This window comes from Nelumbo lutea, chromosome 1 (assembly GCF_056320005.1).
Source record: "Nelumbo lutea isolate HS-2025 chromosome 1, American lotus-T2T, whole genome shotgun sequence".
NCBI lineage: Eukaryota > Viridiplantae > Streptophyta > Magnoliopsida > Proteales > Nelumbonaceae > Nelumbo > Nelumbo lutea.
Window position 1 is genome coordinate 154,943,340 of NC_142684.1, and position 21,954 is coordinate 154,965,293.

The 21,954-nt window shown below is 39.2% G+C and overlaps 1 protein-coding gene across 4 annotated transcripts in view; it reads left to right on the top strand.

Moving 5' to 3' along the window:
• SGT (UDP-Glycosyltransferase superfamily protein) overlaps nucleotides 1-21,954 on the top strand; it is a 104,055-nt gene that overhangs the window by 56,658 nt on the left and 25,443 nt on the right. For all 4 annotated transcript variants that reach the window (XM_088956390.1, XM_088956392.1, XM_088956391.1 and 1 more), the window contains exons 5-8: nucleotides 8,890-9,060; nucleotides 10,202-10,265; nucleotides 10,446-10,503; nucleotides 10,626-10,803. In XM_088956390.1, the coding sequence (XP_088812516.1) occupies nucleotides 8,890-9,060; nucleotides 10,202-10,265; nucleotides 10,446-10,503; nucleotides 10,626-10,803 (471 nt within the window). The remainder of the gene's footprint in view (nucleotides 1-8,889; nucleotides 9,061-10,201; nucleotides 10,266-10,445; nucleotides 10,504-10,625; nucleotides 10,804-21,954) is intronic.

The window sequence follows — 21,954 nt, forward strand, 5'->3', positions numbered from 1 at the left end:
CACAGAAGAGATACTTGTTGGAAGCTTCATCCCCATCTTGTGCCGAATAAACTCAAAAAATAAAAAGGGAAATGCTCACATGGCAGTCATTGGTGATATTCCGGCCCCTCCTACTACAACTACTCTAGAGTCTGTTGTAGCTGCTGTAGTAAGGGCCGAACTTAGAGGTATGGGTAGTTTATGAACCAGCGGGATACAACCAGTTCTAGTTCAACAATAGGTGGATAGCCAGGTACAGGTGGTTCTGGTGGAGCACACTCTACTTCCTTTGCTCACATAGGTAGTTCACATGCCATTGCAAGTTATGTTTCTTCTTCAGGTAAGGAGGGACCTCCTTGGATTATAGATTCTGGAGCCTCAGAGCACATGACCCATAGTTCTATTATTTTTTCTTCTTATCGGCTCTGTTCTGGTAAATACAGGGTCTCCACAGCTGATGGATCTCATGTTCCCATTGCTGGGAAGGGGTCTGTCAAGATTAGTGATTCCATTTCCCTTCCCTCTGTCCTTCATGTTCCCAGATTGAGTACTAATCTGTTATCCGTTAGTAGTTTGATTAAGAACTTGAACTGTTCAGTAATTTTTTCTCCTGGTCATTGTATCTTGTAGGATCTGGATTCAAAGATTTTGAAGTGAATGGAATCTACCTCCTAGATGTGCTTCCTCATTAGAGTCATCATGTCAAGAGGTCTGTGAGTCAGGGTCTATGAGTCAAATTATGCTTTGGCATAATCGTTTAGTTCATTTGCCTTTTTCTTCTTTGAGTCTTTTGTTTCCAAAGCTATTTGAGTCTGTTAGTTTGTCAAGTCTGGAGTGTGAAGGTTATCAACTTGGAAAGCATTGTAGACATTCATTTAAAGCTAGTAATAAAAGATGTTTATCTCCTTTTGATGTTATTCGTTCTGATGTGTGGGGACCTTATCATGTTCCTTCTTTGGGTGGTTATCGATATTTTCTCTTATTTGCGGATGATTTCTCTCGACATTCTTGGATTTACTTGATGAGATCCCGAGATGAGGTACCACCATTGGTAATGCAATTTCATTAGATGGTGCTAACATAGTTTGGAACACGAGTAAAGGTGTTCAGATCAGACAATGCCGGGGAATATTTTGAAAACACCATGCTTCATATTTATTAGAATATGGTGTTGTCCATCAAAGTAGTTGTTCTTATAGTCCATAGCAGAATGGTTTTGCAGAAAGGAAGAATAGACACATTGTTGAGATTGCAAGAAGCATGATGATCACATCTATAGTTCCAGTTCGGTTTTAGGGTGGTGCAGTTCTCACAACAGTATTTTTGATTAATTGGGTGCCCTCCCGTATACTTGGATTCAGCACCCATTCAGCCTCATTTTTCTTGAGGGGGAGATGTTCCATATTCCTTTCAAAGTGTTTGGGTGTGTTTTCTTTGCACATATTCTTGGTCATCATCGTTCGGAGCTTGATCCGAAGGCAAAGAAGTGTGTCTTCCTTGGATATGCAGAAAATCAGAAAGGGTACTACTTCTATGATCCATTTTCTGGGAGTCGGTATGTTACTATGGATGTCACTTTTTTTGAGTTTACATACTTCTCGAAGAATCCTTGTCAGGGGGAGTGTTTTGGGGAAGTGAGTGACTAGTCTATCCCTCTTCCAGTTCCAGTTCCTATGCCCACTCCTGTGCCTAATCCTCCTATTGTCACCTACCTTACCACCTCCCTTGCGTCCTGATTCTCAGCGTTACTCACGACAGAGACTTTACAGGGAGGTTTATTCCATTGCAATAGAGCTCACATCACTTCCTGTTGGTTCCTTGGAGTCTCTAGATTCCGCCGATACGGACTTGTTGCAAAAGGGTACACATAGACCTATGGCATTGATTACTTAGAGAACTTTGCACCAGTTGCAAAGATGATCTCTGTTCGGATACTTCTTTCTCTTGCTGCCACATACTCTTGGCCCCTGTTTCAACTTGATGTGAAGAATGCTTTCCTAAATGGAGATTTGCAAGAGGAAGTGTATATGGATCTTTCTGCTGGTTTCTACAGTGATGTTGAAAAGGGAAAGGTATGCAGACTGAAGAAGTCACTTTATGGCTTAAAGCAGTCTCCCAAAGCATGGCTTGACAGGTTCAGGAAAGCCGTGGTTGCTTTTGGCTACACTCAGACTCAATCTGACCATACTGAAGGGATAGGATATCCATCACATGGATGCCCAAAGATTGCAGAATAAGGGGGCGAATTTCAAAAATTTTTCTCTCCCTTCAATTGGGAATCGCATTCCCTATTTAGAAAATCATATTTTCAAGGATCATTCTTGAACCATAAACTGAACCAGATCTGAACCAAAAGAAGTAGGAAAAGATTATACTTGATACGGAGAAATAGTATCCCCCAACGAAGGTGTTCATGCCCAAGGAAGGATCCAAAGACTGCTCCCACTGAAGATGGCGCAGTGCAGGATGGAGCAGAATCAGTAGTGTTCTTCTCCAAGAACTCTGTCATTCGCAAGAATCAATAGGATGGCACGTGAGCACAGCTTCCTATCAATTCTTTCTTAAAGAACTGATGTCAAGATCGAATCTTGACTTCTCCCACAACTGGAGATCGAACTGGCAAACAGGGTGGAAAGAACAGGGAGGCGACAAGAAAGAATTCTGCAGAGTTGCTTAATTCTTTTTTCTCTATGATTTCAGCTCTGAAGAAAACCTGATTGTATGTTCTAAAGGCTGCCGCCCCTCCTTTTGTTAACCTAAAAGATCAGCTCCTAATCCAATTAGGAGCTGCTTATCCAAATCATATTTGGATAAGACCTCTCTTTAGGTGATAGGGATAAACCCTTATCTTATTTGCAGATTAGATTAGCTTTCTCCTAATCTCATCAGGAGGTTTCTAGATCTGAATCACATTCAGATCTGGACTCTCTGAGTGGATAGGGTCAAGACCCTATCCTATCTGCTAATCCATCTCAGAATTCGCCCCCATTATTAACTAATTAAATAGCCCAGTTCGAAATGGGCTTTAAGCCCATTAAGCTTATGTGCTCACTTAACCTTAACTGTTGCCCAGTTGGGGTTCCTTGTATGGCATGGAACCCAAGCATTGATCTACACATCAGCCACATGGGTTCGGCCTAGCCTTTGTTACAAGGCCTGGTCGAATACATTGTTATGGACAATGCACCCCCTGAAACCCATCAAATGGGCTCTATGGGCCCAACACTTACACTAAGTGGTCCTTGGGCCAAGCCACCTTGTAACACCTAGGGACTGTGGGCAGATGCAAGATTAGCCCATCAGGCATTATCCTCAATGGTTTTGCACTTAACCTTTTAGCCCATAATGATCATACACTGCCCGACAAGAGAGGACCTCTCCCTTGGCTACAAGGAACAATGCTGCACTCTCTGCTTATATGGATCCCAGGACCTAAAACCTTTTGCAAATGATTTCGAAACCATAATATATATACTTTTATATCTCATATAAAATATATTTTGCAAAACAAATCTCAACGATTGAAATCGGCCGTCGACAGTCTTGGTTTCCATCAGTGAGAGCATCCTCGATCATTACCTTTGTCAGACAAAGGGGCTGATCCTGTTACTATGATCACCCACTCGGATAAATTCTCAGACTGTCCCAACATACCCAGGTTTTGACTCTCGCTAAGGATGTCACTGATTAATATATCAAAGACAACCCAATCCGACACCTAGTGCAGTATCATAATCGGGTCTAGGAGTCGAGTGCAACTTTCCATTTTTGCCCATCAATCTCCAAGGTCTAGTGCAATACTGGAAATCTGGTCCAGTTCATAGATTCAATTAATCCTATATTGTATGTGCCTAGGGTCTCACCCTGGCAGCTGAGACAGGTCACCCCAACCGACTTGGTGGCACCACAGTGTTAGCCTTGTCAGGATAGGTCTCCCCAGACCGACCCACTGGCTGTGAACATTCTAAACTAACACGAGTCTCATTAAGTGTCCAGTTTAAGGTATTACACAGAAACATACCAAGGGAACATGAATCAAATATGCACTTTTATTCATTTGCAATAAACTCATAAAGTACATCATCTTGATTGGAGCTAAGGGCATACAAAACTGTCTAACACATACCTTGTTCGTGAAGCGAAGGGGATCCTTGGTGTCAGTCTAATTGTTTATGTTGATGATATTGTTGTCACAGGGAATGACCTAAGTGAGATTGATTATCTGAAAAAGAATCTACATAGAGAATTTGAAATTAAGGATCTTGGAGAACTCAGATATTTCTTAGGCATTGAAATTACAAGATCAAAACATGGAATTTTTATCTCTCAGAGGAAGTATGTCTTGGATCTTCTACAAGAAACAGGGAAGCTTGGAACAAAGGCAACCAGTAGTCCTATTGATCAGAATCACAGTAATGCATCAGAAGGTGAGCCAGTAAAGGACATTGGGAGATATCAGACTTGTGGGGCGATTGCTATGCAGTGTGGCAAGTCATTATATGCATGCTCCACGAGTCCAACATTGGGAGGCTGTTGACAAGATTCTTGCTTATCTGAAGGGACACTTGGGTAGAGGCATATTGTTTGCTGATCATGGACAGTTGAAACTAGAGGCTTATGTAGATGCAGATTGGGCAGGATGCCTTGATGATTGGAGATCTACTTCAGGAGTATGCACCCTTGTTGGGGGTAACCTTGTCTCGTGGAAGAGTAAGAAACAGACAGTGGTGGCAAGATCAAGTGCTGTAACTGAATACAGGGCCATGACACATGGAGTTTCAAAACTTCTTTGGATCCGTTCCCTGACAGGAGAGATTGGTGTACAGGCAAAAGAACCTATGATGTTGTACTGTGATAACCAGGCATCAATCAACATTGTCCATAACCTAGTTCAGCATGACCGGACAAAGCACATTGAAGTAGATAGAGATTTCATCAGAGGAAGGGCGACTTCTGGGGAAGTTTGTCTCCTATACATTGCTTCTTATCTGCAGTTTGTTGATGTTCTCACAAAAGGTGTTGCAAGGAACAAGCTGGAGCATGATCTACGCAAATTAGGAATGTGACACATTTACTCCCAACTTGAGGGGGAGTGTTGAGTTGGGCTGATTTCTAGTTATTGGGCCTGGTTATTTAGCTCTTATATTTTTAAGTTGTTAAGTTAGGCAGTTGTTGGGCTTTAGGCTCATTAGCTTATGTTTTTAAGTTGTGATTGTTCAGCTACTTTAGTAGCTGCCCTACTAAGGGCATTCTTGTAATGTCTTATTCTTTTAAGTTAAGTATAAAATATAATGAGGGGTTGGCGGCCAGAACTAATTCAATTCTGGTTGACATCCTACTCTTTCTTTCTTCTCTATTGTTGAAACTCTTCTTCTTTCTCTTCACAAAGAATTCATCTAGATTTCCAAACAGTGATTTCTACTGGATTGATTGTTGGTATGGATATGGGAATGGAGTGTCCATTCTCTTAAGAAGAGAATGTGCTTATTCAATATGGATTAAGTCCTAATCCAAATTTAATTTGGATTAGCTCCTAATAGGATTAGAAGAGTGCTATATATAAGGGGGTAAGGGGGAGAGGGTGAGCCATCCTTTTCTCCACTCTCTTACCTTCTTTCTCTTCTCCCTTTTTATACAAAAAAACCCTTGTTTGAACCAGTTGTTGTAGGGGCTGATTTTCATCAGCCCTTTGCTGTGTTTTTGAAGAAAAATATCAGAGGATACTAGGTTCACATACTTACATCGATCCAAGCAAGTTGGGTTTCAGTTTTGCTAAAACGGTGTTGCTAAATCAGCTTTGCACATACAACTGCGCCATTTTCAGTTGGAGACCGATTTGGGTCTGATATTAGGCATGAATCAATGGGAGTTGCGTTCCATGGACTTTGTATCAGGTAGGATCAGTTTTAAATTTGGGTTTTAAATATGGTCTAGTTTAGTGCAAGATCGACCCAGAAATTCAGATTTCAAAATACTAAGAAACCTGTTATTAGGTTGGGCTGGATTTTTTTTTTTTTTTAAATTTCGGCCTTGTTTAATCAAGTTTTTTAGCTCTTCCAATACTCAATAAGAATGATGTGGGAATATTGTTACAGTGAAGCTCTGGCTTCGTAGCAACTTTGCTATGAAGGATTTAGGGGATGCATACTATGTTCTTGGTATCAAGTTTCTGCAAGGCTAGATGAATAACATCATCAGGTTAAACCAAGCCAATTACATAGATAAGATTTTGGTCAAGTTTAGTACATAGGAATCCAAGAAAGGATTCTTTCCCTTTTGACATTGGGTTTCTCCCTCCAAGGATCAGTGCCCTATGACACCCATGGAGAAAATTTCCTATTCATCAGTTGTGGGAAGTCTCATTTATGTCATGTTGTGCACTAGACTGGATATCTTCTTTGTAGTTGGGATGGTCAACACAGTGATTTAAAAGGCTTGCCTAGGTGCACAGGTGAGGCGCATTTTAGGGTATGTGCCACACCTAGGTCCTAGGCGCAACACTTTCACAAGGCGCATGATTGGTGCGCCTAGGTGCCTTGTTCTTCAGCCCAGGTGTGTGCCTTTTGAAAATTTGTGCATTGTCTATTTTTTTATGCTTAGCGGTTGGGCCAGGGCTTTTTCCTTGGAACCTAGACCAAGCCCTTGAGTCTCCGAAAACCCTATATTTTTTAATTTTTCAAATTCATTCATCCTAATAAAACAATATTTTTAAAAGGCACTTAAAGTTATAAAACCTTTTGTTATAGGGACTAAGAATTTAAGACCATGATATGGACTTGTTTGGGTTTGTCTTGAGGGGCTTAGTACAAAGGCGACTCATAGAATTAGGAATGCATAATGTTTAACATCACATTAGCTATATGAAGTAATGAAATTGAGAAAAAAAATGAAGAGATTAAGGCTCTGTTTGGTTTGTGGGAAGATTTGGGTGGGATGGGAAAAGATGGGTTGGGATGGGATGGGAAAGTGTAAAAATTGGACTTTCTAGTGTTTGGTTTTATACATGGGAAAATAATAGGAAAAACATGTCAGTAGCTGGTTCTTCGCCGATAGAAGAAGAAGGTGAGGGAGGAAGATGGGAAAAACAAAAAGAAGAAGAAGGCGAGGGAGAAGAGAGAAAAGGGAAAATAGTCGCCTCTTCAGATGGCCACCGCTGCCTGGTCCTCTTGCCACCGCCGCTTCCTCTGCCGCCGCCTCTTCAGATCACCGTTGCCTAGTTCGTTGTTCCTTCATCCAAGGAATCCAATGACGAGGGAAAATAGTCGGCCAAATAATCGTCAAACCCAGAAAAATTCTAGAATCTAACACACTATCTTCGGATCCCACTGGGAACATGTCGAAGGACCAGTTGATGGAAGCATTACTATCCGCAGGGACTAGTCCATCAGAGACCGATGAAGGCGAGGGGTATTCTAGTGTGGTCTCCATCGGTAAATGATCGGAACGCTCCTTATTCCGTGGGTCCGCATTCGTAAACTGAGCCACAACAACTCGATGGTAGCAGGGTAGCAAATTGCTGCTGCTTGGTTCTTTTTCCACCGCTACCTCTTCAGATCTCCACTGTCTGGTTCGACGTTTCTTCTCGCTGCCTGGTTCTCTTGCCACCACCGCCTCCTCTGTTCGAACGGGGAAGGCAATGAATAGTGGTTCCTTGCTAGTATCTGATGAAGAAAACAATGGAGAATAGATTGGGTCGCACTGTTCATGTCGTTGTTCGTTGTTGTTTGTCGTTATCGCTATTCGTCGTCGTTCGTCTTCGTCACTGGAAGGCAATGAACATTGGTTTCTCAGTTTTTCCACCGGGGTTGCACTGTTTTGATGTGACCCCGATTCCATGTTTTTGGGATCTCTCATCCCACCTCTTTCTCATCCCATCCCTCTATTTCCCTCAAACCAAATGAGAGAAATATTCCCTTTTTCTCATCCTCATCCCACAAACCAAACGGAGCCTAAGAGTTTACATGCTTGAATATGTTTTATATGTTATACTTGCTTTTATTTTTAAATTTTCATTTTAGATATGTTTTACATGTTATGTCTATGTATTTTAATTTGAGATAATAGGTTTTTTAAAAAACATTTATTTTAAAATTTTGGTTTTTATTTTTAATTAATATTGTGTTTAATATTTTTAATATTTTGCATTTTTTAAAATTTTTGCCTTTTTGTTTTGCATTTTTGCACCTTGCTTCAAAAAGGCACACGCCTTGCACCTTGGGTGTAAAATGGCCCTCGCACTTTGAAAACACTAGGTCAATAGATTCCAGAGTGATCCAGGATAGGAGCATTGGACTAGAGTTGAGAATATTCTCAAGTGTTTGAGGATAAAACATTATATGCTGGTTTATCATTGAGATGATCTCATACCTCCAGGATACATTGACTCAGATTTCCAGTTCGGTCCAGAAAACAGAAAATCCACCTCAGAGTATATCTTCACGTTGGATGGTGGGGCAGTCAGTTGGAGGAGAGGGGAGTAGCAATACATTATAGACTTCACCACTGAAACCGAATGTGGTGGTTTAGGAAGCCAAAGAAGGCATCTGGATGAGGAGTTTCATATGGGGACTCAATGTGGTGTCTTCCAACCTAGGTCCATTGACCATCTACTGTGACAACAATTGAGCAGTTGCAAATTGCAAGGAACCCCAAAAATAGAAAATTACAAATAAATTTAAATTCTATATTAATCAAAATAAATCCTAAATTAATGTTGTTTGTGCCTAATCTCAGTGTAAAACATGCATGGAACATCAGTCTCAATGTGGTTTCTATCACTAATACTGCAAATTAAGACAGTTTTCTTGGAATTCTCTGTTATATTCTTGATGAGCTTTAGTTAGATAAGTTACCAGAACACATAACATGAATTTTCTTGTTTACTTTATAACAACTAGCTTGTGCCTGCAGATATGGTCAAGAATAAAGGCTTCTTACCATCTGGACCTTCAGAAATACCTATTCAACGGAGACAAATAAAGGAAATCATTTTCTCCTTACTTGATGCATGCAAAAACCCCGATGTTGATTCCAGTATTCCTTTTAAAGCTGATGCCATAATTGCAAATCCCCCAGCATATGGTTAGTTTTTGTTACTTATTTTACCGTTTTTCTTTTTGGACAATCTTGTATCTTTTCCATTTGCTTCTGGACATTTTTAGTTCCTATTCTTGGTTTGCTATGATTGTCTAGTATTTTGAACTGTTTTTGTTTAAACTATCTTTTGTTTATCTGAAAAATCAGGGAATTTGTATTAATATATCAAAATGATGACAATATGCCCCTATACAACAAGTTACCTCCTAACAGTCCAAAAGAAATCCAAATCAGTCTTCTTTCTTCAGTCACACAAAGAAGAGATAAAAGGAAGAAAAAAGAACTTGGAAGGTGATTCAATCGGATCTCCTGCTCTGATACCATGATAACAACCTTGAAATCATAAGAAAAGAGAAGAATAGAAGAGAAACAACCAGAGGAATGAGAGGCAAGGTGTGGTAGCACCCACTCCTCATTTTATAAGAGTGAACATAGCACAAGATAAAGGACGATAATGCCCCTGCATCACTAGAAGTACATATTTCAGTAGTAACCACCAATTATCAATTAGCAGACTTCCTGACAAAGGGGATTGTAAAACTGAAGTTGTCGACTGAAAGTCTCAGCAAGTTGAGCATGTGTTATTCCTGCTTCCACTTGAATTACAGCAATGAAAGGAAAATGCTCAAGTGGTTAACATAGGATTTTGAAGTTAAAGTGGTTCGGGCCAAAAGAAGTGCCAATTCCATAGCTGATGGGCTAGCAAAGCAAGGGGTGAATAGGGATGCAATGTTTTGGCCTCAATTGTAATTGCTAATTTTCTTGTTTTTTGGTCTGCTCGTACCTTTATGGGAGAGCTAAGAGAGTTTACCTCTCCCTGTTCCATCCATGGATTTGTTTCTTAATAAAGTTATTGTTATTGATAAAAAAAAAAATCATGCTCCACTTGAAGGGGAGTGTAGTGAGACAAGCATGTAATGGGCATAAGAACATTGTTGTAAGTTAAAACTTTCTCTGCTTCAAAATCTTTCTGTGTCTCTGTCTCTCTCTCCTCTTCAAACATTATAATGCTTTAGATTACTTTTCTTCATGCATCATTATGTATCAATTAAAATTTCTATATATTACTCATAAAAATGGTAAGTTGAAATGTTGAATGTACTTCTGACCTGTATTTTTTTTTCAGGGCATACACATGTAGCTGAAGCACTAAAAGTACCACTCCATATATTTTTCACAATGCCATGGACGTAAGTCCTATTTGAGTAAATGAGTAATAGATCCTCCATGTTGCTAATAATTTTCTTTTGTGATCATTATTCTTTCATTTTCCCTTTTCGAGTTCTTTTCTGCTCTATACTTTGTATTATTAAGATTATAGGTTTCAATTGTGCAATATGTGCTTTGTCAATCTTCTATTATGATGACAGACCAACAAGTGAGTTTCCACACCCTTTGTCCCGTGTCAAACAGCAAGCTGGATATAGAGTGAGCTCATATGAATACTTCCATATTATTGATTTTCTAGTTTTGAAGCAATTTCTCATGTTCTGTAGGCATTGTTTTGTCTGATTATTCTCAATCTTTTCTAACCTGGACACATTTTGCAGCTGTCATATCAAATTGTTGATTCTTTGATTTGGCTTGGAATACGAGACATGATAAATGATTTCAGGAAAAAAAAACTGAAGCTAAGACCTGTCACATATTTAAGTGGTTCCCAAGGATCTGCTTCTGATGTGCCTTATGGATATATTTGGAGCCCTCACCTTGTTCCAAAACCAAAAGGTCCTTACTTTAAACTTTCTTTCATGTTATAATGATAGTGACAGGAGAAAATTATATTTAATTAGCCTTCGTAGAATAAACATGAAAGTAATTATTAAATTTACAGAAAATGCATAAAAGAGTGGTATGTATTATTTAATGGATATCGATGACATTAATTTTTTTTTTGTCAAAAAGCTTGTATGATCTTGTGCACTGAAATTATAAGCCTTTGTTTTGATCCTTATTAAAAAATTAATTAAATTATTGCACTAGTATATTCTTGAGAGGTTCTTTGAGAAGTAATTCATATCTTCTGCTTTTCATTGTCTTTTGATACTTTCTTCCTTTTCCTCAAGTTTGATAGTGACCTATGCAAGCTGGGCATGCATGATTATATGCTCAGCTTGAGGGGGAGTGTTGAAAGGCTGCCTTGTTAATAATGGGGGCATTTCTGTCTTTTCCTTTACTTATTATAATCTATTGACTAATCAGTTCGGCTGCAAACAGATTGAATTGAATTCAGATAGGGGTATATCCAAATTTGTTTTGAATATGACAGATATATAAATTCATATTTTGAAATTCAATTCATTTAAATAATTGGATATCCGATTCAAATTCGATTCGATTTGATTTTCAAAAACATGCCTTGGAACAAATAGAAAAAACCTAATCAGTGAAAGCAGAGTTGAATTGGATATAATCAGGGGATAGAGCAAAATCTTGAAAACCAAATGAGGAAGACAAAGTAGATTCTACAGGAATTAACCCACTGCATATTATCTAAAATAGAAAAAAAGAAACTGGAGGTTAAATTGCGGGTTTTATTGGGGCAGATCATTGATGTAGAATACATAGCATATGATTCATAAAACAATAATATTGGAGAATCTTGAAAAAAAAGGTTGTATAATTTCTCCCCTTAAAAAATAAAATAAAGGAAATCATAAATAACTAGATTTTTTTTTTCTTTCTTAATTGACTACAATGGAAAAAATACTGGTAATATATAAAGATTTGGGCTTGGAGCCCTGAATATCATGCGGTGCAATGAGCAATGGTTGTTCCAGGTTTTCAATGGTAATGTGAAGAACATGTTATGTGAATATTCTTCTCTTGTAGCCCTATCAGTTGGTCCAATGCCAACAACATCACAAAGATGGAGAGCTTAGGGTTTTGTTATGAACCATAACACCAAATAGCTTAAAAGGGATAAAAACGAAGAAGGCTGAATAAGTGCCTTTCTCCTAATATTTGCTTTCTTTGCAAAGCAAGCGGTGAGACTATTTTTCCAATTGCTATTATCCTGCTCTTTTGTGAATTGTGCTTGGAGGAAGGTTTAATCTCTATTTGGTTGCAAGTGGGAAGCACCCCAGAATGCAGCTAGCTTGTTTTGTCTGAACTTCTTAAGGCAGCCCAAAAAAAGAGGTAGATTAATGTGGAGGGCAGAAAGAGCAGCACTGCTATGGGTTGTGTGGGAAGCAAGGAACGGAATAATTATCAAAAGATTGCAACTCTGTGGAGGAGATAGTGGAAATTATAAAGAAAGGTTGCACATTGGGTAAAAACTTCAGAAGACTTCAAGGACATCTTAGTTGATGATGTGATGAGAGCTTGGGGTGATGTGGCACATTCTTACAAAAAAAGGGATAAGGATACAATGGAGTTGAAACTGTTGGTAGATCCACAGGTGAAGCTGAACTTTGATGGATGCTCCATAGGCAACTTGGGACTGGCAGGAATAGGAGTATTTAGGGATGTAAATGGTGTTGTCAAGGTACTGTATTCAGGCCCTATTGAAATTTGCAATTCTGTTAAAGCTGAGATAATGGCACTGTTGCAGGGGCTGAGGACAGCTAAACAATTGGAAGTGGAAGGAGACTCAAAGCTAGTCATTTCTTAGATAAGAAACAATACATTAGGAGCCTGGCCTTATAGACAAACTCTAAGGGAGATTGGTATGTTAGCTTGGGAAGTGGGAAGAACTTTGGCCAAGCAAGGGGTTAATAGGGATAAACTTTTTTTGGGCTGAATTGTAATTGTGAAGGTAATGTCAAAAAGAGTTCTTGGGAACCTCCCAGCTCCTTTGTACTTTTTCTTCTCTTAGTTATTAAAGTATTTTATTGCTAATAAAAAAATCATAAAACCAACTAACTTAAAAGGGAAAAAAGAACATAAAAACCTCTTCAATCTCTATCCTCCATCTTCTAACATTCTTTAACATTCTTCTAAATCAGTGGTGAGTGGCAGTAGGCGGTGATGGATTGAAAAGAAAATAGCCTTCACTTTTTTCTGAAAATTTACACATGTATGTTTATAGAGAACATTGGGTACATTTGTCTGTTAATAGGTACATAATTATATATAATATTATATATAATTGAATTGAATTGATATGGGATTGAATCAGGGCCAATCCCAATTTGACTTGATAAGTAAATGAACTCTATAGTTAGATTCAAATTCGATTGGTTTAAGATAAGCAGATATTCAAATCCGTTATAAACGAATCGGATTCAAATTGAAACGGATCAAAATCCAATTCATTTGCAGCCTTGCTAATAAAGGGTATGCATGTAATTTTTCCATATCTTTATGAACTAATATGTGTAGCCTCATTATGCTACTCTAAACTCTCTCTAATCTTTCTATCATATCTACATCTTCTTCTCCATTTTTTTTTTCATTCTGATTTTTCAAGTATAAGAAAGAAAAATAGGATAGAGACTATGCTAACTGAGCAACACTAAGGATCATGCACACTTGAGTATATCGGGTTATACTGATGCAAACTGGTCTAGTTTTCTTTCAAATTATTGATATACTACAGGTTTCTAGACATTCTTGTCAGGAGTCTTTTCACATGGAAGAGTAAGAAGTAGAGCATAGTTGCTAACGGCTAAGTACAACGCCAAGGTTGAATACCAAGAAGTGAGTTATACCACAGGAAAACTTAAGTGGTTCAAAGTTTACTTCAAAAGATAAGATGGGATTTCTGGTATCACTCACCATGCACCTCCATTATGACAACCAAGCTACTATACATATTGCTTCAAACCAAGTATTTCATAAGGGGATGAAACATACTGACATTTATTGTCATTTTGTCCAGGACAAGTTACAGAATCATGATGTGGATCTCCCATTTGTCAAATCTGACTTTCATATATGTTCACCAAAAGCATTGCATATACCCAAGGTTGACTCTATTATTTCCAAGCTGGGTCTAGAGAATATATACTCACCAGCTTGGGGGGAGTGTTGAGAGTATTATCTTTACTGTTCATGCCCGGTTCAGTTCAAGGTCAGAAACAAGAGAGAAAGAGTAGAGAAGAAGGAGAGAAAGAGGAGATGAGAATAGAGAGAAACGGCTGGAGAGAAAAATCACACTCTCCCAGCTGACCACCTTCTTATTTATATGTTTTGGACTTTAATGTACAGTCTCTTATGCCCCTAATTAAGTATGGGGCGTGTAACTTAAAATGAGACAAAAGAGACAAAGCAACTATTAATAACAGAATATAAAGACTAAAATACCCTCTTGACTGCTGACTCTAACACCTTAGTTAGGGGTACAATAGTCCACTCACTTTCAATACTTGAATAGGGCATTTTAGTAAATGTTGTTTTATTATTAAACTAGGATATGATGTAATTTCATTGTTTATTGAATAAATGATATAAATAGAAGCCTGGTTTATTTGAATAGTAATTTTTCTCTCCAAATGGCTGCTCCTTTCTCTCTATTCTTTCTCTTTTCTTCTGTACACTAATGGACAAATTATTTTCATGAATGTTTGGCATGGACACATTTTTTCGATGAATAATGAGTGAATTTATTAATAGATTAATAGCATAAAAGATACACAGAGAAAGTTCCCAAGTTGAGGCAGATTAAAGCAAGAATTACAGTTTAGCCCAAAACATCTGATTCCTATGCACCCATTGTTTAGCTAGTAAATCTGCTAACCCATTTGCTGATCTTCTTTCCCATTGCAATTGGACTGACATGTTTGTAGTTAGCCATTTGAATCTTCATAATGCCCCTTTATAGGACCAGGCTGCTGTTTCTGGTTCTTTTAACCACTGGATCACCAACTTGGAATCACCTTCAATTAACAATTGTTAACAATTCGGTTCCTTGGCAAATTCAGCTTCTTGTGACACTGCTTGAATTTCTGTGTTGATTGAATCCCCTACTCTTATAGGGCCAGAATATAAAGCAATGATTAGCCCCTCTATATTTGTAAACACTCCCTCAACACCAGAAGGACCCGGATTGCCTAAACTGCTGCCATCAAAGTTGAGCTTGAAAATAGTTGGTTAGCCACGAGTTTGGGGTTCCATACCCGCACTCAGGCTCTAGTATGTGTGGTTTCATACCCACACCTAGTTGTTTTTAATTTCTTTTATTAGTAGTTTCTAATTTCTCTTATTAGTAGTTTCTAATTTCTTTTATTAGAAGTTTCTAATTTCTTTTAAGTTGGGCCAGCTGGCCTTATTGTTTCTAATTTGTGTTTATTTCTATTCTTGTAAGGAACCTAAAGCTATAAATAAAGAAGCGTATGGGGCGGCAGATTATTAACCACCGAACCCCTTCTTTCTTTTCTCCTCTCTTCACTCTTCACTCTTCACTCTTCTCTCTCTCTTTTCTTCTCTTCGAACCTATATTACTTCTCTAATACAGTAAACAGTTCTTCTTCTTCTTTCAAGTTGGTATCAGAGCCTTAGATCTAGGGTTTCTCATGTGTATTTAATTCAGCCGACCACATGAGAATTGTTTAGGGCTGAAAGTTCAAAAAGATTCTTACTTCGGCTGATTCTTGGAGGTTGCAAGAAGGCTTTAGTAGCTGTCCTAAGATTGGAGAGAGTTTCTTCATAAAGTAAGTAACTTTTCTTGAGATTGATACTCAAAAGGACTTTGTTATTCACTCAGAGAGGTACGGATAGAAAATCTCAGGACTGATATCAATCCCAAGACAGTAGTTGACTGTTATCTAACTGCAAAATCATTGTCATAGGTCGGTTGTTATTAGCCTTGAAATACAGTTTTTTCTTGTCACAGTAGTTTAAAGCCTCTTCTTAACTTAGAATGGAGTACAAGAACCAAGGGGAAGGTGCTTTTGGGACTGGTGGTTCAGGTAACATGACTGAAAACACTTTTAGATTACAACTATTGAAGTTTGATGGATCAAATTGCTTGGAATGGGCCCAATCAGCCATGATGGCTATTGGGGGTAGAGGAAAATTGAACTTCTTGCTAGGGGATGTGAAGGAACCCTCCAAGAAGGACCCTACTTATGCTTGGTGGGTCCAAAAAAATTTTTTGGTGATGACATGGCTGTGCAACTCTATGCAGCCACACCACAGCCGAAACTACTTGTGGGCCAAAATAGCTAAGGAAATATGGGATGTTATGAAGGAAATATACTCTCAGCCTCTTAATGTTGCTAGGGCTTATGAGCTAAAATGTGAGGTTTGTTGCACAGGAAGAAGAGAGAAAGGGAGAGAGGAGACAAGAGACAAGAGGACTGAGAGTCCAAAGAGATACTGCAGGCGGCGTAGTATGTTATATTTATACTAGGGCGACAACAACTAAACATAAAGAAAAGGAAAAGTACAATAGTACCCCTGTGGTACTATACATATATAAAATAACATCTGTTAACACTCCCCCTCAAGTTGGAGCATAGATATCAATAATGCCCAACTTGTCACATAAACCATGATGTCTTGAGTGGTGTAGTCCTTTTGTAAAGATGTCTGCAAGTTGATCATCAGAGCTGACATAGGGAGTACACACTTCGCCTGTGATGACTTTCTCTTTGATAAAATGCTTGTCGACTTCGATGTGCTTTGTTCTATCATGTAGCACTGGGTTAGCAACAATGTTTATGGCTGCTTTGTTATCACATAATAGGGTCATAGGCCTATCCACTAGAAAACCCAACTCACTCAACATATTCTTTATCCACATACTTTCAGGCACTCCATGAGCCATTGCTCAATATTCAGCTTCAGCACTGGATCTGGCCACCACACTTTGCTTTTTACTTCTCCAGGTAACTAGGTTTCCTCCTATGAAGGTGTAGTAGCCACTAGTAGACTTTCTATCATTTCGAGATCCAGCCCAATCTGCATTAGTATACACTTCAACTTTCAAATGCCCGTGTCTTTGAAGCAACAAGCCAGCACCTGGAAGCCTTTTTAAGATATCGGAGGCTTCTTTCTGTTGCTTCAAGATGAGTGGACAAAGGTGCATGCATAAACAGGCTAAGGACACCAACAGCATAAGCAATGTCTGGGCGGGTCATAGAAAGATATAACAATCTCCCTACAAATCTTTGAAACTGTTTCACATCCTTGATAGGTTCACCTTGGCTGTCACCTAATTTATGGTTGGGATCAATGGGAGAGTCAACTGGCTTCACTCCCATTTTTCCAGTATCCTGGAGTAAATCTAGGACATACTTCCTTTGGGAAATGAAGATACTCTTTTTGAGCGGGCAACTTCAATTCCAAGGAAGTATCTTGGAGGCCCTAGATCCTTTACTTCAAACTGTGGCAAGAAAACTCTTCAACCTCTGGATTTCATCCTTCCAGTCACCAGTGACAATTATATCATCAACATATACAATAAAAGCAACAATTTTACCTTAGAGGAGACTTGTGTGTTTTGGCAATGAGGGTTCTGAGAAGAGTTTTCGAACAGTCTCTATCTTAGCCCTCTAACACTGTTTTATTAGATATTTTTGAGTAATTACAAGGAGGCCCTTAGTTGGGCAGAATTTACAAAGAACTTAAAAAAAAAAACTTAACATTGACAGGATGGGCCCAAAATAACAAGAAGAATAAACAACCTATGGGCCATTCGGCCCATCTTCTCTACACTCCCCCTCAAGCTGAGCATAGATGTCAATCATGCCAAGCTTGCTGGTATCATGCTGAAGTTTTGCCTTGGGAATGCCTTTGGTAAGAAAATCTGCCAACTGTCCTTCAGATGTGATGAAAGGAAGACACACTTCACCCGAAGAGACCCTTTCCCTAATGAAGTGTCGGTCAACTTCAATATGCTTGGTTCTATCATGTTGCACTGGGTTGTGAGCAATATTGATGGAAACCTGATTATCACAGTATAACATCATTGGCTTGTCATATTCAACTCCAAGTTCTTCCATCAAAGATTTTAGCCATAATAATTCAGAAACTCCATGTGCCATGGCCCTGTATTCTGCTTCAGCAGAAGACCGAGCAACAACCGATTGTTTCTTGCTTCTCCAAGAAACAACATTACTAGCTACCAAGCTGCAATACCCAGATGTAGATCTTCTGTCATCAATGTTCCCGGCCCAGTCAGCATCGGTGTAAGCTTCAAGTTTCATATGACCATGCTTGGCAAACAGAATACCCTTTCCTGGGGAGCCCTTCAAATAACTTAGGATTCTCTCTGCAACTGCCAAATGAGTGTCTCGAGGAGCATGCATGAATTGGCTAATGCAACTGACTGCATATGCAATATCTGGCCGAGTCATGCCTAGATACAAAAGTTTCCCAAGAAGTCTCTGAAAGATTCCTTTGTCTTCTAACAATGTCCCTTCTGAGGCTGAGAGTTTATGACTCATATCAATAGGAGTAGCAGCTGGTCTAGCACCCATCTTTCCAGTTTAAGAAAGCAAGTCAAGAACATACTTTCTTTGGGAGATAAGAATCCCATCCTTGGATCGAGCCACTTCTATACCAAGAAAGTATCTCAATTCCCCCAAATCTTTAATCTCAAACTCTGTATGGAGAAAAGATTTTAGATCTTGAATTCCTGAGGCATCATTACTCGTCACTACAATATCATCTACATACACAATGAGGTATACTGCCAGAGGTCCACTCCTCTTCACAAAAAGAGTATGATCGGACTGTGTCTGCACATAACCAAAGTTAACAAGTGCTGTTCTAAATCTCTCAAACCATGCTCTAGGGGACTGTTTTAGTCCATAAAGAGATTTCTTCAGCCTGCATACCTTCCCTTTTATATCAGTTCCATACATCCCTGGAGGAAGAGACATGTAAACCTCCTCATGTAATTCACCATTCAGAAATGCATTCTTCACATCCAATTGATAAAGGGGCCAGTCAAAGTGAGCAGATAAAGATAGAAGAACCCTCACAGATGTCATCTTGGCAACAGGTGCAAAAGTCTCTAAATAATCAATCCCATATGTCTGTGTATAGCCTTTTGCAACCAGCCTGGTCTTGTACCTTTCAATGGTACCATCAGCTCTGTACTTGATAGTAAAGACCCACTTGCAACCAATTGGATCCTTCCCTTCAGGCAAATCCATCACTTCCCATGTGTCATTCTTGTGTAGGGCATCTATTTCAGATTTCATAGCATCCCTTCATTCTGGAATCTTAAGAGCTTCTGACACAGACCTGGGAATAGGATGAGAAGCAACAGAAGAGAGATAGGCAAAATATGAAGGTGAAAGCAAACTGTAAGAAAGGTGCTTGGAAATGTAGTGTGCAGTGCACTTCCGTTTTGCTTTTCTAACAGCAATGGGAATATCAAGGTCAGGGAAGGATGAATCCAAAGGTGCTGAACCAGTACCTGTTGTCTCTTCTGTGACTGGAAGTGTAGGAGGCTCATGTGTTGTAGGAGAAACAACCTGCACATTTTTGGATCTTTGCCTTTGATACACCTTGGGATTGAGGACAAGACGAGGAGGTAGGGTACCAGGACAAGGAGAATGGAATGACTGATCCAACCTTGATTCATTTGAGGGAGAGGCAGACACATCAAGGGACTTAACAGGGACAGGAAGAGGAAGAGCAAACACCTGTGTCAAATTCTCCCCCTATGGACAATGTCCTTCTGGAGAGGAACCATAAAAAGGGGAAGACTCATCAAAGGTGACATCCATTGAGACATACCGATTGCCAGACTTTGGATCAAAACAGCAATAACCCTTCTGTTTGGGGGAATAACCAAGGAAGATACACTTTTGGGCTTTGGGTTCAAATTTATGCCTTTGGACACTTGGAACATGTACATAACAGGTGCAGCCAAAGACACGAATAGGAATAGGAAAAAGATCTTTGTCCGGATGAAGAAGAGTGAAGGGAGACTTAAAACCCTGGATGGCATGCGGTTTATGAGATAGGTAGCAGTAAGTACAACATCACCCCAAAACCTGGTAGGAACATGTGAAGCAAATAAGATACTTCTTGCAACCTCAACAATATGCCTGTTTTTCCTCTCAGCAACCCCATTCTGTTCTGGGGTCCTTGCACATGAGCTTTGATGAATAACCCCCATGTCAGAAAGATAGCAGGATAGGTTTTTCTCAAACTATTCTTTTGCATTGTCTGATCTAAAGATTTTAATCTTGGTATCAAATTGGGTTAGAACAAATTCATGGAATTGTTTTACAAGTCTTGGGACTTCATCACGAGATTTCATCAGGAATATCCAAGTGAATCATGAAAAGTCATCAATAAACAGGATAAAATATTTGTAGCCACCCATGGAGGGCAAGTGGTAAGGCCCCCACACATCAGAATGCACAATATTAAAAGGAACAGAAGATCTTTTATTTCTCAAAGGATACTTGCTTCTACAATGCTTTGACAATTCACAAGACTCACAATGAAGACCGGATAATTCCCTTAAATAGTTCAGGGAATAGATGACTCAAAGCCAAAAAAGACAGATGACCAAAACGACAATGACACAACATAATCTGACTAACAGACTCTGAAGAGACAGATCCAAGAGCAACATTCCCAAGATGATCAGTGCATTGTCCCGGAGTATCAAGTAGGTATATTCCGTTCGCCTCATGGCCATTCCCAATCACCTTCTGAGACTCCAGATCCTGAAAAACACAGTAGGAAGGAAAAAAGGTTACACAACAGTTTAGTGACTTGGTTAAACTGCTCACAGACAACAAATTTGTATTTAGTTTATGTACATGAAGGGCAGAAGGAAGGTACAAGGAATCTATTGCCTTGATGGTTCCCTTAACAGAGATAGGGGCAAGTGAACCATCAGCTAAAGTGATTTTATCACATCCAGGAAGTAAGTCATATGAAACAAACAAGGTAGACAGATTGGTCATATGGTCAGAAGCACCTGAGTCAATAATCCAATGGATCTTGAGATTACCTGAAGAAGTAGCATGATTAGCAGAAGCTCTTATACCTGAATGAACAAATGTTGAAGTAGTAGATTTTCCTGAAGGGTCGGTAGCAGAGGTCACATCACTCAGCTGACTGATCATCTTCCCAAACTTTTCATATTCTGCTCTCATGGCTGCCAACTGTGCAGAAGTAGACATCTCTTCACTATCTGGCCCGGCAGCTACATTTGCACTTCCTGATCTTTTACTATCATATTTTTTCTGAAACCTGATGGGAACAAGATTAGGATGTAACTTCCAGCACTTGTCTTTGGTGTGCTTTGGCCTCTTGTAGTATTCACGTACAACTTCTTTCTTTCCTGTGCCACTAGAAGTTCCAACATTCCCTTTAGGTTTAATCCCCATATTGGCAAAGTGATCATTAATATTAGCCCCTTGAACCTGTATAGCCCTTCTGCTCTCTTCAGTACTCACCAATGCATAAGCTTGTGACAAAGATACACACTCCTTGGAAAGAATATTCTGTTTTATGATATCATATTCCGGGTTTAGTCCGGTTAGGAACTCAAATACCCTGTTTCTTTCAACCAGTTTCTTGTAGGTCTCTGCATCATTGGTGGTGTCCTAGGTTACAGCTTCTATCAAGTCTATTTCTTGCCACAAAGACTTCAAAGTTGAGAAGTATACAGATAATGGTTTCTCCCCCTGTCTCAGATTCTTCACATCACTTCTCAACTTATAGGCTCTAGCCACATTTAGTTTTTGGGAATAGGTTTCAGCAACACTATCCCATATTTCCTTTGCTGAATTCATCCATAGATAGTGTTGGCTGATCTGTGGCTGCATTGAGTTCACAAGCCATCCAATGACAGTGTAATTTTCTTGCATCCACTTCTCGTAGGATGGATCATCTTCTGGGGGAGCCTTCTTACTCCCGGAAATGAACCCCCACTTTCCTCTACTACAAACATGAATCTTTACTGATTGTCACCATGCCAGATAATTAGTTCCATCTAGCTTAACTGTGGTCACAGTC